Below are 17,426 nucleotides of genomic sequence, written 5' to 3'. Positions count from 1 at the left end.
TTCCTTTTACTCATTTATTTATTTATTTTGGTACCAGGGATTGAACTCAGGGCCACTTGACTTCTGAGCCACATCCTCAGCCCTATTTTGTATTTTATTTAGAGACAGGGTCTCACTGAGTTGCTTAGCACCTCACTGTTGCTGAGGCTGGCTTTGAACTTGAGATCCGTGTGACTCAGCCTCTCGAGCTGGAGCTACTGGGATTACAGGCATGCATCACGGTGCCTGGCTCCTTTATTTATGTATTTATTATTTATTTTTAATTCTAGATGGACACAATACCTTTATTTGTTTGTTTTTATGTGGTGCTGAGAATCAAACCCAGCACCCCACGTGTGCTAGGCAAGTGTTCTACCACTGAGCTATACCCCTAGCCCCTCCTTTATTTATTTTTGATTGGTGCTTTCTATATATATATAAAGGTGGAATTCCCTTTGGTACATTTATATATGTATATGACATGATTTTGTTGATTAATGTATTTCTGTTTTTCTTCCTTCCTCTCTCCCTCTCATTTTCCTACTCCACTGATCTTCCCTATATTTTATGATATCTGATCTCTTCCCCCATTGACTTCTTTCCCTTATTTTGCTTTCGCTCCAACATATAAGAGAAAACTTTCAACCCTTGATTTTCTCAGTCTGGCTTATTTCACTTAGCATGATTTTCTCCATTTCCATCCATTTACTGGCAAATATTATTTCATTCTTCTTTATGGCTGGGTAAAACACCATTGTGTACATATACCACATTTTCTTGATCCATTGACAGGTGTCTGGGTTGATTGCATAATTTGGCTATTGTGAATTATGCTGCTATAAAAATTGCAGTGGCTACATTGTGATAGTATGCTGATTTAGTTTTTTCGGATAAGTACGGAGGAGTGGGATAGCTGGGTCATGTGGTGATTCCATTCCTAGTTTTTTGAGAAATCTCCACACTGCTTTCCACAGTAGTTGTACTAATTTGCATTCCCACCAACAATGTATAAGTGTACCTGTTCCCTCACATCCTTGCCATATTTATTGTTATTTGTATTCTTGATAATTGCCATTCTGACTGGAGTGAGATGAAATCTTAGTGTAATTTTTATTTGCATTTCCCTGGCTGCTAGACAGGTTGAACATTTTTTTAATATGTTTGTTGACCGTTTGTGTTTTTTCTTTTGAGAAATTTGTGTTTAATTCTTTTGCCCATTTATTGATTGGCATTCCACTTTTAAATACAGCAGACAGATTAGAATTCTCAGACATTTGAAGAAAGCATTGAATTTAACAGACAGATACCAGTATAACCACAAGTAGAAAAGAACTTGGAGGAAGTAAAGACTAGACAAAAAGAAAAATTCAAAGATTCTATATTCTGCAAAGAACCATCATGATTATCTTCAGAGACTTAAGAGGTTTCCATCTATAAAATAAGAATAAGTATAGAAAAGGAAAATTTTAGAAGTTACAAATATGAGAATCCCATTGAAAAATTTGGCAGAATGGTTAGGAAATTGGATGAAAATACCCTACAAAGTACAGCAAAAAAGACAAAGAATGGAAAGTAGTGAAAAAGAAGAAAATTAGAAAACTTAGTCTTGGAAGTTTAGTATTTGAACAATAGTTCTAAGAAAACTGTAAAAGCAAAATAGCATGGAATGAATCTAAAAAAAAAAAAAAATCCAGGAAAATTTCCCTTGAGGTTCTAGATTGAATAAATGTGTTTCCACATCAAGACACATCACTGTGAAATTTCAGAACACTAGGGATTTAAAAAAAAAAGAGTCTTACAAGATTTCAGAGAGGAAAAACAGATTTCATAGGATAAGGAGTCATAATGACATCTGATTTATGAAAAGCAATGCTTTGGAGAATCGCCTTTAAAATTTTGAGGGAAACTGACTTCCTATCTAAAATTCCACATCCTAAGAAAACCACTTAAGTGTGAGGGTGGAATATAGACTTTTTCAGATGTGCAAGGTCATAAAAATTTTACCTTCCGTGGTGTCCCATTTTAGGGAGTTAGTTACTTGATGATAATGTCCATGAAAATGAGGAATAAACCAAGAAAGAGGAAGAAAGAAGAAGAAACAGGAGCACAGGGCCCCTGGTGAAGAGTGGTACCAATTGACTGCTCTGCAGCATGCCCAGGGAGGCCAGTGAGCTTAGAAGGGCAGAAGGTTTCCGAAGAAATTTAAACGTATGCAATTGTTAGATTCCCTAGAATGTTTGAACCCTTGAGAGGAGATAGACTTAACTAAGGAAAATCAGGGATTTGAGTTAGTAATGGGTGCCTAGAAAGCTAAACAAAGGAAAAAATAAAGATAATAATAAACTACAGGGAAAGCAAACTATGCTTGAAAGGAAAATAAATCATGGTATAATGGATGTCTCAGCTGAATAGCATTTACACAGTCAAAATAATGCGATCACTGATTTTTTAAACTGACATATAATATTTAGTCCTAATTCTGATCTAACAAAATTATGTTAAAAGTGGAAAGATGAAGGGATAGAAGTATGCCCCTGGGTGGCAGGTGTTTGGGAAAGGGGATGAAAAAAAGCAAAATTCTTATCTTTCATAGTGGGAAGGTGACAGATAATGCACTGGATTGAAACAAAACAAAACCAGAAATAGCTCTAGAAATATGTTACTTAGATTTGTAGAGATAAATAGCAAGAGCAGGAGTTAAAGGGAGTAGAAAAGGAATGCTGTGCCAGTTTTAGCAAGAAGTCCTGTAGAATTATTTTTTGAAAATATAATTGATGAAAATGAAAAGTAAATTAAAAATACAACTTGTGGTATTTTGGACAGTAAATAAGCTTTTAAAGGGTGGAAGGGTAAATTATAGTATTTTTAGTATACCTTTTATCATTTGGTTTATATTTATGAAATTAATTAAACAGGTTTTAATTGAGATGCTGAAAAAGGAAAGATATGTATCAAAAATATGTATAAAATTGATTTATTTGAAATTATTATTCTGATTAGGAAAACATCTAAATAGAATAGTACTGTTAGTACAGGATACAGTGAAAGAAAAATGAAATTATCACTTTAGAACAGTATGATCTAAAGCATGCTTTATTATCTTCCTAATATTAGTCATTGATAATTATTTGAATATAAGTCATTTTTACTAGGTTGGATTATGTCTTTTCTGAATTAACTGAATTTTTCTGAATTTCTCATGTTGTTTATATATTGCTTCAAAGGAGGAGAATGAAATGGAGACATTTGGTGCAACGGTAACAAATTAAGTTAGTTCTTATATAGCTGGTTATAATAAGATAAAAATGAATTTTGATGTTATAGCTGGTCAGGAATTTTAGAAGTACACATGATGAAAAGGAGCCAGTGTATCAGTATTTCTAAAATGTCCTCTTAAAAACTGTGGTATTCTGTTATATTGAGAAATCACCCTTCATTTAATTTTAATTTGTATTTTTAAAATGGTTAATGCCTTAGATTGTCTTGTTTTTATTTGCTATTTTTGCATCTAACAATTTTATCAATTATTTCTCAGTTAATGATACTTGAAAAAGATAAGTATGATATATATTTCTTTATTAGTTGTAAGTAAGAGTTGTGATATTTGTTTTTGTTTTGTTTGTTCACAGTTTGTGCTAGTTCTTTGTAATTCTATTGGCACACCCTTGGATCCCAAATACATTGATATTGGTAAGGAAGTGTTAATATTTATTTTGTTTAGTCTTTTCCTCTATAATCTATTTCCTCATTTTTTTTTTTTCTTTTTTGTGCTGGGGATTGAATTCAGGGCCTCAGGCATGCCAGGCAAGCACTCTACCACTGAGCCATATCCCCAGAACAACAATCAGGTTTTATTTGTAACACTAATTCAAAAACCTATGATATTAATTAGAATGACCATACTTTCTGGTTGTCAGGTCCAGTACCAGATTATACCTGTTCTCATGGCAGACTTATTAACACACCATTTCACTCTCAAAAGCATCCTAGTTAAGATAATAAATTAAAAGGTTACTGTATCTAAAATCCATGATTATTCATAATTGCCATTATTTGCTTTAAGTGGGAAATATAATTGTACAGAAGTTGGCATGCTACATAATGCTTAAGTGTAATAAACTGAGGATTATAGAAAGAATTTTGCTGTTAAATCACTTTTATAACTGCTTGTAAATACCTCTCTTCCATAAAAACACTTTAGCTGCTTGTAAAATTGAGTTTGCTCTTTCCAGAGTTTTCTAATGAAATTAGTCTATTAATAGGGACAGCTTTGAAAAATTCCCCCTTTTCAGAGTGCATTTGTTTCTTTAATTTTGCATTTTTTTTCTATCCAAAGTTATAAAAATAATCCACCAAAAAATTTTAAATTTTGTTCAGAGAAGCTTGTTTATAATCACTAACAAATATTTTGTTGCCCTTTCACAGAACTTTGAAAAGTAATGATTTTCTTTTAAGTTTATGGTAGTATATTGGATATAATATGACAAAAAAATCATTTAATCTAAAAAATTGAAAACCCCCATTGAATTATTTTCTGACTCTGAGAACTACTCTTTTCTTTCTTTCTTTCTTCTTCTTTTTTTTTTTATTCTGTATTGGACATTCAATCTAATCAATGAAATGATAATGTCACCTTCTAAATGTTTGCATTTTGCTAGGTTCTTCAGTTGATAACAAGCAAATGTGAAAAATATTTACTGGCCTTAAGATTTTATGCTCCAACGTTAGGGTGTTGGTAACTCATTCACCTTGATATATTGAAATATTTCAACTGCCTATCTATGTCCATTGTTATATAGGTATGTTCATATGTATGTATACATATGTTAGTGTTCCTTGTTGAAAGACTTAAGAGTATTACTGACTCTTGTCACAAATATCTTATTTATTGGAAGCATAACAGTTTTTAAGGGGTAAATTCTATCAATCTTCAGATTATATTCTTTTTCTTTTAAGATCTAAAGTTTTAACATAGACTCATATGATGATAGGGTTAGCCTCTAAGTAATTTTTGTCTCAGGCTGACTTTTCTTCTTTTGTTTCTGATAGAACCTAGAGGTGCTCTATGACTGGGCTACATCCTCAGCCTTTTTCACTTTTCATTTTTGATCAAGTATTTTGCTAAGTTGCCCACGTAGGTCTTGAATTTGCTATCCTCCTGCCTCAGCCTCCCAAGTAGCTGGGATTATATAGGCATGCACGACTGCACCAGGTTAGACTGTTTGTGAAATAAAGATAAATGCAAATCCTTCCCTTTCATAAAATGGCAAATACTCGAGGGCACGATTATTCGTATTTTTGAGTCTCAAAACGTTTTTTTGCAGTCTTGCAGACTGACATTTTAACAAACAGTTCTTTCATTGCACTATAGCAAACACAGCCAAAGTCTCAACTTTTTTTTTCATGCATATCCTGTAAAATTTCTTTATAAAGTTTCTATGCCAAATTTTCACAAGGACTGGAGACTAAAATGACAAAAAACACATGTGACTGGTTCTATTCTGAAACATATTGTTCTTGTTCTGCTGTGTACTCTTGCTCTTAACAGTCTCTATGGAAACCTTTAAAAAAGGATTTTACACATTATTTGGGAGTATGGTTTGTGGAGCTCTGTCGTACTCTATATGTTAGGGTTAGGGCACCCTCTTTTGGTGCTCTTCCATGGGGTCATTATGATATCTGTGGTGTACTTTTATTCAAAGTACTTCTTTTCTTTTATATTTATTCTTTAGTTGTAGGTGAACACAATACCTTTATTTTATTTTTATGTAGTGCTTAGGATTGAACCCAGAGCCTCACGCATACTAGGCAAGTGCTCTACCTCTGAGCCACAACCCCATTCCCCAAAGTGCTTCTTTGTTTGTGCTGCAGTTATTGATCTTCTTGCCTGTTTTCTCCTTTAGATTCTGAACTTCTTAAAAATCTTTTTTCTAGTTAACTTTTGTATCCCCAGTACATAACACTGTGCTTGGCCTATAGTAAATGTTTATTGAACATGTGGAAGATATTTTCTGTCATGTAAATACAGAGTAAAGCAAATCATTAATAAGTATATATTGTTTTGGATACTTCAGTGATAACTGGGAATAATGAGAAATTAATTATGACATTTCTTTTTTTTTGGGGGGTGGGGATAGTAGAGATTGAGCTCAGAGGCTCTTGACCACTGAGCCACATCCCCAGCCCTATTTTGTATTTTATTTAGAGACAGGATCTCACTGAGTTGCTTAGCATCTTGCCATTGTTGAGGCTGGCTTTGAACTTGTGATCCTCCTGCCTCAGCCTCCCAAGCTGCTGGGATTACAGGCGTGTGCCACTGCGCCTGGCTAATTATGACACTTCTTACATGATGTCTATAACAAGTTATTAAGATTGAATCAGTCCATTGAAAAATGACTTACTGCTCCCCTGCTGTGGGCCAGGTATCATGAAAGATTTGGATAAATGAATCTTGGGGCATAAGGGCCTCAGAGTCATCTTTTCTATGTAGAAAAGGTTGCATTTGAGCTGAGTTTTGAGGGATAAGTATTTCTTCAGTTGATATTTTAAAGAGAGAAGATAGCATTTGCAGAGGCATGGAGTCATGCAAAGTGGCCAGAGACTGCCAGGTTGCCCGTGTTGCAGCCATTTTGGTGGAGCACAGCAGGTTTCTAATTGTTGTCTCTAACACATGCACTGTGTTTTCCATGTATTCCAGAGAAAGTTAATTTGATGAAAACTCTTCAGCGCAATTTCAGTTTACCAGCTTCTTTTAAAAGACTAAGAAATGAATGAGTAGGAAAGTGGGGGAGGGACTGTTACAAATGCAGGCATTTATTTCAGGGCTCAGCATGAAAATATTACAAGCAGGTTTTACTTATATGTGAATTCCTAAATTGTTTTAAATTTTACATCCTGGCTTGACTAGAAATGACTGCTTTTAGTGTTACAAAGTGCAATTAATGGAAGCACAATTATTTTCATAAAATTTTTTTCAATAATCTTTCTAGGTGTTTTGAATTTTTTCTTTCCAAGTATTAAATAGTTCAGGAGGGCATGAGGTGTTTTTGTCCAGAAAAATGTTCTTTTTCTAAAACATTTGATCCCTTGAAATTTGGCCTTGTTTTTCCTAGAAGCTTAATCTGGATGAAGTGAATTTTTTAAATAAAGATGTATCAAAATTTATATTGATGGCATTCCTACTCATATAAATTTACTGAAATCACTACTATATTGACTCAAAAGAACACATTTCCAATATATTTGTGTTTAATTTTGTATTGACTAGAGAATTTGTATATGTTTATATATATATATATATATATATATATATATATATATATATATATATATATATATATATTTTAGTTGTAGTTGGAAACAATACCTTTATTTTTATGTTTGCACATGCGAGGCGAACGCTTACCACTGAGACACAACCCCAGCCCTATATGGTTGTATTTTAAAAACCTATCTAGATAGTAAAAATGAGAATGAGAATAGCATCCGTGCCTAATACTTCCTAATCCTTACTGAGGAGTGATTATGAGCATGAAACCTGGTGTCAGATTGACTGGGTTCATGTCCAACTCTACCACTTTCTAGCATATGTCATAGGCAAATTATAACTGTTTCATGCCTCAGTTTCTTCATATGCTAAATGGAGATAATAATGGCTACCTTAAAGGGTGATTGTGAGTTAATATTTGTAATGTGTGAAGAGGGCCTGGCATATATTTTTAAAAATCTATAAATATTGGCTTTAAAATTATTAAGTATTTACTCTATTCCAGGCACTGTGCTATGCTTTATAGTTAATTTCTCTTTTATAAATAGGATTGGCATTATTATTATCTTTAATTTACTATAAATAATCTGAGGTTTTGAGAGAAGAAATACTTTATCCAGTGCCACAGTTAGCAAGTGCCTGTGATTTGAATCCAAGAAATTTGACTCTTACCTGGAACCACTGATATCCTAATTTTGAATCAGTCAGGCTAACAAAAAGAAATAACTTGAGTATAATTTATAATTATGTTAAAACGTTGGTTGGAAAAATGTTTTTATGTGCTTAGGAAAATTTATATTAGAAAGTAGTAAAGGTTTGTGGACTTTACTCTAAGGGCATAAGGGTTACCAGTATTCGCATATTCATGGCAGAATTTACTAAATATTTAGTAAATGTTTTAGAATTTAATAAGGCAAAGTGAAGGAGAGAGCCTGGCCTGCCCTGAACGCCCCCTGGAGGCCCAGTTGCCATTTTTCAGTCTACCTTTTGTTCCCCACCCAGGAGAGGCTTGGAATGCCCTCTAGTGGTTGTTAATAGTACATATTTTAAACAGAAAAATCTTGACAGTTATGAAAATAACATTTTAAAATATGACTTAATTTTACTGACTTGTTTAGTATAAAAATTCTATATTCAAAATTCAAATCTATAATAGGATTTGATTAGCTTGTATACTTCATAAAAGGGTCCACAGTAGGAGATTGAACATTTTTTTTAAGAGATAAAACAGATGAAAAAGTTATTTGTTTAGAAAACTATATTTCTATAATTTTTTAATAATTTTTTTAAATAGAGAGAGAGAAAAAAAAATTTTTAATATTTATTTTTCAGTTTTTCGGCGGACACAACATCTTTCTTTGTATGTGGTGCTGAGGATCGAACCCCGGCCGCACGCATGCCAGGCGAGCGCGCTACCGCTTGAGCCACATCCCCAGCCCTATATTTCTAAATTAGGAAGGAACTTGGGATAATTTTCTTTTCTAAGTTACAATGGGGATTTAACACATATGAGGTCATGAGAAAGGATAAATTCGGAACCAAGTCATGACTGGTTGTAGGGAGAGAAAGCAGAGGTTGGATTTTATTTATTCATCCGTCAGTTGATGGGCATCTGGGTTGGTTCTACCTTTTGACTATTATGAATAATGCTGTTATGATCATTTGAGTATGGCTTTTTGTGTGGACATATGTTTTAATCTGTCTTGGGTATAATCTAAGAGAATACTTGCTAGGGCATATAGTAACTCTGTATTTAACATCTTGAGGAACTGACAAACCGTTTTTCAAAGTGTATTTTACATTTCTACCATTTCTGTACATTCTTGTCAACACTTATTATCATCTTTTTGATTCTAGCTCCATAGTAGGTGTGAAATTATATCTCATTATGGTTTCATTTGCATCTCTCTGATGCCTAAGATGTTGACCATCTTTTCATTTTCTTAATGGCCATTAAAAAAATCTTCATTGGATAACTGTCTATTCAGATTTTTTGATTGCTTTTAAATTGGGTTATTCATCTTTTATTATTGAATTTTATGTGTTCTTGATATATTCTAGATAGAATTCCTTATTAAATATGTGATTAAATATTTTCTCACATTCTGTGGACTTTTTCACTTTCTTAATGGTATTTTTTGAATTACAAATGTTTTTGATTTTGATGAAGTCCAATTTATCTACTTTTTCTTTTGTTGCTTGTACTCTGGTGTTATATCTAAGATACCAACCATTGCTTACCTCAAGGTCACAAAGATTTACTCCTACATTTTCTTTTAAGTGTTATAGTTTTTGCTCTTGTATTTAGGCCTTTGATTCATTCCTTAATTTAATTGTCTTGATGTTCTTTTCAGTAGTACCATTATTTGTTGCAGTGACCAAAACCTATGTGACAGCAGCTTCAAAAGAAGCATTTTTGGGTGGGATAGGAAGGAAGAGCATGAGAAGAAGACTACCACTAAATAGGGAAGAGAGGTGGGAGGGAAAAAGAGGGAGAAGGGGAGTTGCACAGAAGATGGGAGGAAAACCTCATTGTTATACAGAATACATATATGATGTTGTAATGAGAAAAAGAAAAAAAAAGAGTGTGTCACATTAGATTGAATAGAGAGAAAGGATGGGAGAGGAGGGGAGGAGTAGGGAGGATAGGAAGGGCAGCAGAATAGAATAGACAATATGATTGAAGTATGTACATTCCATGTATGTATTATATATCAAAATGCATTCTATTGTCATGTATGACTAAAAAAATAAAAATTAAAAAAGAAGCATTTTTGGGGTGCTTGGATCCATTCTTTTTGTGTGGTATGGTCGTATGAGCTTTAGATTATTTTCTGATTTGAGAGACTGTGTGTGGGTATTTTGAAACTGCAAGTATATTGTCTATAAAATGAGGAGTTGGACTCTGTGATTCCTGAAGTTACATTCAGGAGGACATTCTGTGATTCTGTGTAACCATTACTTAATTGTCTTAATGTTCTTTTTGACAGTGCCCTTATTTGTTGCAATGACCAAAACTCACGTGATAGCAGCTTCGAAAGAAGCATTTTATATTTGGCAATATCGTGTGGCAAAGAAGCTCACAGCACTGGAAATTAATCAGATAACGCGATCCCGGAAAGAAGGAAGAGAAAGGTATCTTTTTTGATACATATTTTAATAGTTTAACCATATCACATTAAAACCAGATATAGTAATTATAAATTTTCATGCTTGAGAAAATGCCAGTTGCCTTGATTAGTACAAAATATTTTCCATTAATACGAATATTTTTCAGATTGATCCATTTCAAATTTCTCAAAATAAAAGAGAGATAGTATGGTGTAATAAAAGAAAATCCTTGGAGATAAAGGCTAGAGACCTTTGTTTTTTGTAATGAAATTGCTGTCTTCACTCACCTACCCCCAAGATACTAGGGTTATTATGTTTACTGAAATATGATTATTAATTTGTAGTCCAAGGATCTATCTGAAGCTTCATTCTTTTGAGTTAGTGGTACAGAGGACAGGCCGGTCCTGAGGCACAGGTATGGAAGAGGGGTTGAGTGTGGTACACTGGGGACTTGGCTTCTTTCCCTTGCTCTGGATTCCAGGGAGTCTGGAGTTGGAATGGCTGTGATAAGTGGGGGTAAGCTGTTCCACGTGAGGAGCCTGCAGGAGGGACTTCTTATAGTAAGTCTAGGTGAAGATGCATTTACAGCGTTTTCTAAGTTATTTTGTCTCTGTTTGCTGTTCTATGGTTGTTACCTTAAGTCTTTAAATAAAGCATTTTGTCATGTGTGTTAACCTGACAGCTCTGAATGAGGGTACAGGCATGTGTTGGTGGGACTGGGTTGCAGAAGTCAGCTCAGAAATCCCAGGCTGCTTTTTCAAACCATCTTCTGCCCTCATATACACTTGATATCTTAATACAACTTTCCTGTCCCTTCATGACTTACTCAATTACAAAATAGGAGGTTTGTCCCCAGTAAAAGTATTTGGGACTTGCGAATTATGTGGAAGCAGAAACTGTTGAAAAGTAAATATCAGCAGTGCTACAAGGTTAGCTGGAGAGGGTCTTTGGCTTCCTTGAGGGTAGTTCAGTAGTCCTCTGGAGGATTTCCTGTAGTAGTGATGATAAGCAGAGACCTTCAGTCTCTGTAGAGAAGCTGGATCTTTGGACATAGTTGCATAGGGTGGGAGGGAAAGACCCAGCATCTCTGTGTAGCCATTGTCCTCTGTTAGCCAGTTGTAGGAATTCTAGTTTCTGTTTCAATCAAGAAGACAGCACTTCCTTATCTTCCTATCTGGGATGTGTTTACTGGTATTTGGAGCTGGTTCTCCTCGGATCTCAGTTTCCTCATCTGTAAAATATGTTGATGGTAGTGGTAATAGCCAACATTTATTGAACACTTCTTATGTGCCAGATCCTTTCGTAAATCTAATAGGTATTTGTATTATTCCTGTTTCATAGAGGAAACTGAGACACTGAGCTTCAGTTGTTTGCCAAAGGTCATCAGGTGCTAAGTGTAGATGTAGTTAATCTGACTTGGAACCCTTTTCCTGGGACTGACCTTTCTTGTGTCTTTCTGGTTTTAAGAGAAGGCACTGGGTTACATGATCTCTTGAGGGAACTGCTGTTCTAATCTTTGACTTCTTTTGTAATAATTGTGTAAGCCTAGATATGTTTAATAGAAATGTGTTAAAATGCAGAAACATGTACCGATTTAGACATACCCTGTTTCTATATTTTAGTAGTTGTCTATTAAATTTCTTTAAAATTCTATGTACTTATTATGTTGATGATGTACAATCATGATTTCAGAATAATTATAAAATTTTATGGTATTTTAAAAATAGAAAATGGCACGGTTTTTCTGTGATTATACTATAGCTGCAATTTCTGAGCCCCTGTTTGTGTTAGGCTCTATTTATTATGTGCTTTATAAACATCACTTTATTTTTGCCTCCAGAAACGCTAGAGGAGGATCTTTACTGTTGTTTTACAGAGAGAGAAATTGAGGCTCAGGGAAGTGAAGTAATTTGCCCAAGGCCTTGGAGCAAGGATAGTATTTTAGTAATTCTTTAAATTTTTTTATTCATTTTAATAATTATTCAGCAGATATTATGGCACTTGAGAGTGTGTGGCACTGTGCTGGGGACTGGAGAGTCTTTGCCTCCAGGAATCTCACCACCTAGTGGGAGTCAGTGGACGAGTAAACCAGCAATGACGCTCCACTGCAATTTGAAAAAGTATTGTAATATGGTGCCAGGGAGATGGCAGGGGTCCACAAGGGGCGTATCTTCTTTAATTAGTGCTTCTCAAGTCCATTTAAGCTTTATTTTTATTAAACATACTGACATAAGGGAAATTATGGAGAAACAACAGAGAAAGTTCATGGAGTAGGAGTTAATCCTGACAGAGTAAGGTAACCTCTTCCTCAGAGCTTGATGAAATTCAATGGGAATATGTAATTGAATGGTCAGATATATTTGGGGCACAGCTATCAGAAGCAGCTTACTTAACTGTAAATATCTGGTAGATACCTTATGAAACTAAGCTATATCAAGAATTATTTAAAATAATCAGGATTTTTATTAAGTAACAATATTCAGTAGTGTCACCCAATCCTTTCATTGTTATAAAGATTATGAAATAATATAACCTTTATTAAATTTTCTTTGGAATTCTAATTTTTTAACAGAATTTATCATGTTGATGATACTCCTTCTGGATCAGTGGATGGGGTCCTTGATTATAGCAAAGCCATTCAAGTAGGTGATTTTATTTTTCCCAGAAAAGATTTATATTTGTAGATTTGGAAATATTGTAATTTTATTTGGAGAACTGAAAAAAGAATTCATTTCCAGTGAATGGGATGTTATTTTAATTTTTTTTCTATTCTGAAAAACTTTTTTTTAAATCTTAAAAAACTCTTCAATGAAAATGAAAGTGGTGATAAGTAGCTAATAGGATAATAGAAAAACTAATTATCTAAAAGCATTGGGGAACATACTTTCTCCTCACTTTCTTGCCCTCCTCTCTCAGCTTCTGTCTATCTTATTGTCTGTGATCTATCACTTGGTCTACTGACCATAGATTGGCTTGTCATCTCTGGCATATTCGTGAGTATACCAATTTTTGTAGGTAGCATAGTTCATTCTATCTTTGTGGAAGTATACTTTTGTTTATAAGCTAATATAATTTAATATTTTAGTAAGCAATTTTGTTTTTGGTAAGATTTTTCTAAGAGTATTTAAAGCTCTTTCTTATCTATTTTCTTATCTGATGCATCTAACCAGATAGTATGGAGTCTCCTCTCTATCTTATAGAGAAGAAAACTGAGAGTAGCAAAGTGAGGATTCAAATTTAGATCTTTTGACAGCAGATCTAGATCTGTTCACTAGAATATGCAGGAGTCCCTCTGGTCATCTACAGTGTCCATCCATTTATTCAACAGGTATTCACTGAGTGTCTATTATGTATCATACATTGGATGCTGGAATCTTCTGGTGAATAAGAAACAGTCCCTCCCTTCCATTAGGAAACTTTTGGGAAATTCCAAATCGATTCATCATCAAGCAGTTCTTTCCCCTACTCTCACATAAAGTAGACTGAAATCTCTCCCATCTTAAAAACAAGTTCCACTGTCAGCCATATGGATTCTTCTAACTACTGCCTTATCTCTTTATCCCTTTAGAGCTAAACTTCTTGAAAGAATATTTTACATTCATTTTCTTTGCCTTATACATTCCATTTTCACTTCATTGCCATTTGATTTCTAGAGGCCTCTGAATCGCCAACTCTGATAGGAATTTTTTTATATTCTTTGATCTGTATGTGACATTTAATATGTTTGATCATTCTTTTCTGCTTGGCTTTCATGGAACCACACTCTTGATTTTGTACCTGTCTTTTCCTTGTCTTTTTTTCCCTCTGTTACTGTGGTGTCCCCTCATGTCCGGACCTAGACCATCTCTTAATACTCTCTTCTCAGTGTTCTTTTGGAAACCCACCCTTTATCTATATGTGGATGACTGTAATATCTTTCTAATGTTTCTAGTTTATAATAATATATTTCTTGCTGTTTGGGTATAATAAATTGGATGGCTTGAAAGCACCCCAAATTTAACCTGAGTATGATTCATCTTGCCTCCAAATCCATTCCTCCATATGCATATACATGTCAGTGACTGGTTCTGCCATCTGTGCAAAAATCATGAGAACTCCTTTTCTCTTGCTCTTTGTGTCTAATAAATTGCCAAGTCCCCGATTTCTCTCAAATTTGCGTCCCATCTCTATATTAGTTCAGTATCATTAGTTCCCGTCTAGATCACTGCAGTAAATTTCCATTCACTATCACCCAAGAGAACTTTCTGTGACAATGGGAATATTTTATCTTTGCTCAGTGCAGTAACCACTAGCCATATATAGCTGCTGAGCACTTAAAATATGGCTAGTTCTGCTGAGGAACTGAGTCCAAAATTGTATTTCACTTTAATTAATGAAACTTTACATTTAAATGGTGACATATGGTGGGTGGCTATGATGTCTAATGGCACAGCGTAGCCTCTTACTTTCAGGCTTCCACATCCTCCCAGCGCCAACCCATTTGTCATATTGCTGGCCAGTGTGCTGTATAAAATGTAAACCTGGGTGGGGCATGGTGGAGCAAGACAGCACCGCAGCTGCCTTCCCCTGCTCACCAAATATTAACCTTCAGCAGATTATTATATTTTTAGGAATAAAGTATAGATACCCCCAACTTCTCCCCTCCCTCACATTGTCCCTTCCTATCCACTTTTTCTCCTGCACATTCCTCAGCTGTGCTAAATAACTTGCAGTTTCCTGACTATGCCGGGCTGATGTTTTCTTTAGATTTATTAAAAAAAAATATTTTGAAATGATTGTAGGCTCCCAGGAAGTTGAAGAAATAGTCCCATTACTCTACTTCCTACAATGGTGACATCTTATGTAATTGTAAAATGACATCCAAACTAGGAAATTTACATTGATCCAATACTATTGCTAGACTGGGGCCTTATTCCTAATTCAGTTTCCACCAGTGTTTACATACAGTTGTGTGTATGGAATTTTATTATCAGAAAAATACTCCTTTCAGTGCTACTTATGCATGTTTTCATCTACTCACCAGCCCATCCATGTTGCCTGGCAACCACTGATCTGTTTTCCACCTGTATAATTTTATCAGTTTGAGGCTGTTTTGTGAATGGAATCACACAGTGTGTAACCTGTTGAGATGGGCTTCCCCCCCAGACATGATGCCCTGGAGGTGGCTGCAGTGCCATGCCATTTGACTTTTCCTCCTGGCATGTGCTAGCCCTGCTGTTGTTGGTTCATCTTTTAGAGCTAGACTTTCACCCATCTTGCTGTAGGTTAGATGCTTCTCCCTCTCTGCTCTCATAACCCCTGTCTGTGCCTCTTTTTCTATCATGCTGTCTACAATTAAGTGTTCAGTTCAGCATCTCTCCCAGTACACTTTTGAGTTACACCTGAGAGTAAAGATTTAATTTGAGTATGTGGTTGGCACATAATAAGTGCTCAGTAAGTAAATTTCTTTTTAAGTTAATAAATACTTTATGTACAATATTCTTTTCTTCTTCTTTGTCCTCTTTCTCCTTCTTTTGTTTTTTGATCCTGGGGATTGAACCCCAGGCCTCCCTCATGATATGCATACACTCTACTGATGAGCTGTACCCCCAACCTGCCATATTCTTCTTAGTGAATTGCATTTATCTTTTACAGATTAAGCATGCAATAGGTATTTATTGAATAATAATAATTGGTTATTTGTTTTAGGGCACAAGAGATCCAATTTGTGCCATAACTGCATCTGATAAGACACTCATTGTGGTAAGTTGGAAAAAACTTATTTTATAAGTAATGATTGTTTAAATTTTAAAAGTAAGTTAAAGCAATGATTTTTGGATATGAATAGCATCTTGTGAGTACCCCATGTTTTACTGAGTCTAATGTAAGAAAGGAGAATGTTTTCTAGCTAACCTCACAAATTAATCATGTACAAAAAATGCTGTTTATAAAGGCAGTAAAATGATGGCTATCTGAGAAGATAAAGTACATTTAGAGTTTGACACCAGGTTGAAGGAGCCCTATAAAGGGTTGAAAGATGTGCGATCAATTGCTTGGTGGTAATGGGATTTAGAAAGTTTTCTCTGTCGTCTGCTATTTTATATTGAAGAAAATGCTTTGGCTCAGCTACTTTCATACAACTTAGAATGAAGAGGTGGTGTTTGCCAGCCAGTAAAGTAGAGAGGTTGCCGGCAAATGTCTGTTGAACTTTGCAAATAGAATCAATGGTATAGTGTTTTTTCCTGAGCTCTGACATTTGAAAATATTAATTTTAGAAATAAGTGCTTACTTTAATATAGTAATACTGGTGGAGTTGCATTGGAATTACAGAAACAGACTAAGTAGTATATATTTCCAGTTTTACTAACATTTGTTAGCTGTTAGCTAATTTTATGGGGGAAAAAACTCCAAAGTGCCCTGTATTCTATAGTATCCCCACCTTTTTGACAGGCTCCTCTTGGTTTAGAGGAAAGAGGTCAAGACTGGCTGTGTGGACCTTCCACTCTTTCTTTTGGCCAGGGCTTGAAAACCGTAGCACTCTCCTGTCTGATATACTTGCTGCCAATCTGTCAGTCTTGATGTTTTCCCAGAATTACATAGAAATGTATATTTAGTTTTATTTTTAAAAACATATTTAAACAAATATTCAAGATTATAACTATTTTCAGGTCATTTTTTTTTCCCTTACCAAAACTAGAGTTAGGAAAGTGGCTATAGGATAAAAATCCAAGACTTGCAAACAGCTGTTTCATACCGTGATCTTTTATTGATTTTTCATTCATATGAAATTTAAATCAGCAAGCGCTTTATGCTTTAGCTCTTAATGTATCTTGAACATTAACGTAGATAGCAACTAGAAACAACTGTAGATATTTCTTCCTTGTGATGGAAGAATTTACATATTACTAAAGAACTAGGTTTTTGACTTCTTTCTTGAACATTATGTGAAAAAAAATCATTTCATCGTTAGCCACTTTAAAAAGGTTTAAATTAAATTAGGAGATAAGTATATACTTAATGATATAATTCAGTATCAGAATTGGAAACTTGCAGGACAATATCATTTTGGTTTTAAAACACACGTGTAGAT

At 34.5% G+C, this 17,426-nt stretch overlaps 1 protein-coding gene across 2 annotated transcripts in view; it reads left to right on the top strand.

Moving 5' to 3' along the window:
- Positions 1-17,426, top strand: part of Wdr35 (WD repeat domain 35) — a 58,928-nt gene that overhangs the window by 16,939 nt on the left and 24,563 nt on the right. Inside the window, exons 11-15 of one of the 2 annotated variants that reach the window (XM_058578375.1) lie at positions 3,204-3,236; positions 3,609-3,669; positions 10,237-10,381; positions 12,930-12,999; positions 16,046-16,099. In XM_058578375.1, coding sequence (XP_058434358.1) covers positions 3,204-3,236; positions 3,609-3,669; positions 10,237-10,381; positions 12,930-12,999; positions 16,046-16,099 — 363 coding nt within the window. The remainder of the gene's footprint in view (positions 1-3,203; positions 3,237-3,608; positions 3,670-10,236; positions 10,382-12,929; positions 13,000-16,045; positions 16,100-17,426) is intronic. The other variant, XM_046441317.2, reaches the window with a different exon arrangement.

The sequence above is a fragment of the Marmota monax genome, unplaced genomic scaffold (genome assembly GCF_021218885.2).
Source record: "Marmota monax isolate L192 unplaced genomic scaffold, Marmota_monax_Labrador192_F-V1.1 WCK01_AAM20220418_F8-fsc00010, whole genome shotgun sequence".
NCBI lineage: Eukaryota > Metazoa > Chordata > Mammalia > Rodentia > Sciuridae > Marmota > Marmota monax.
The sequence above is the reverse complement of the archived record's forward strand: the minus strand, read 5'-3'. Positions and strand labels throughout refer to the sequence as shown.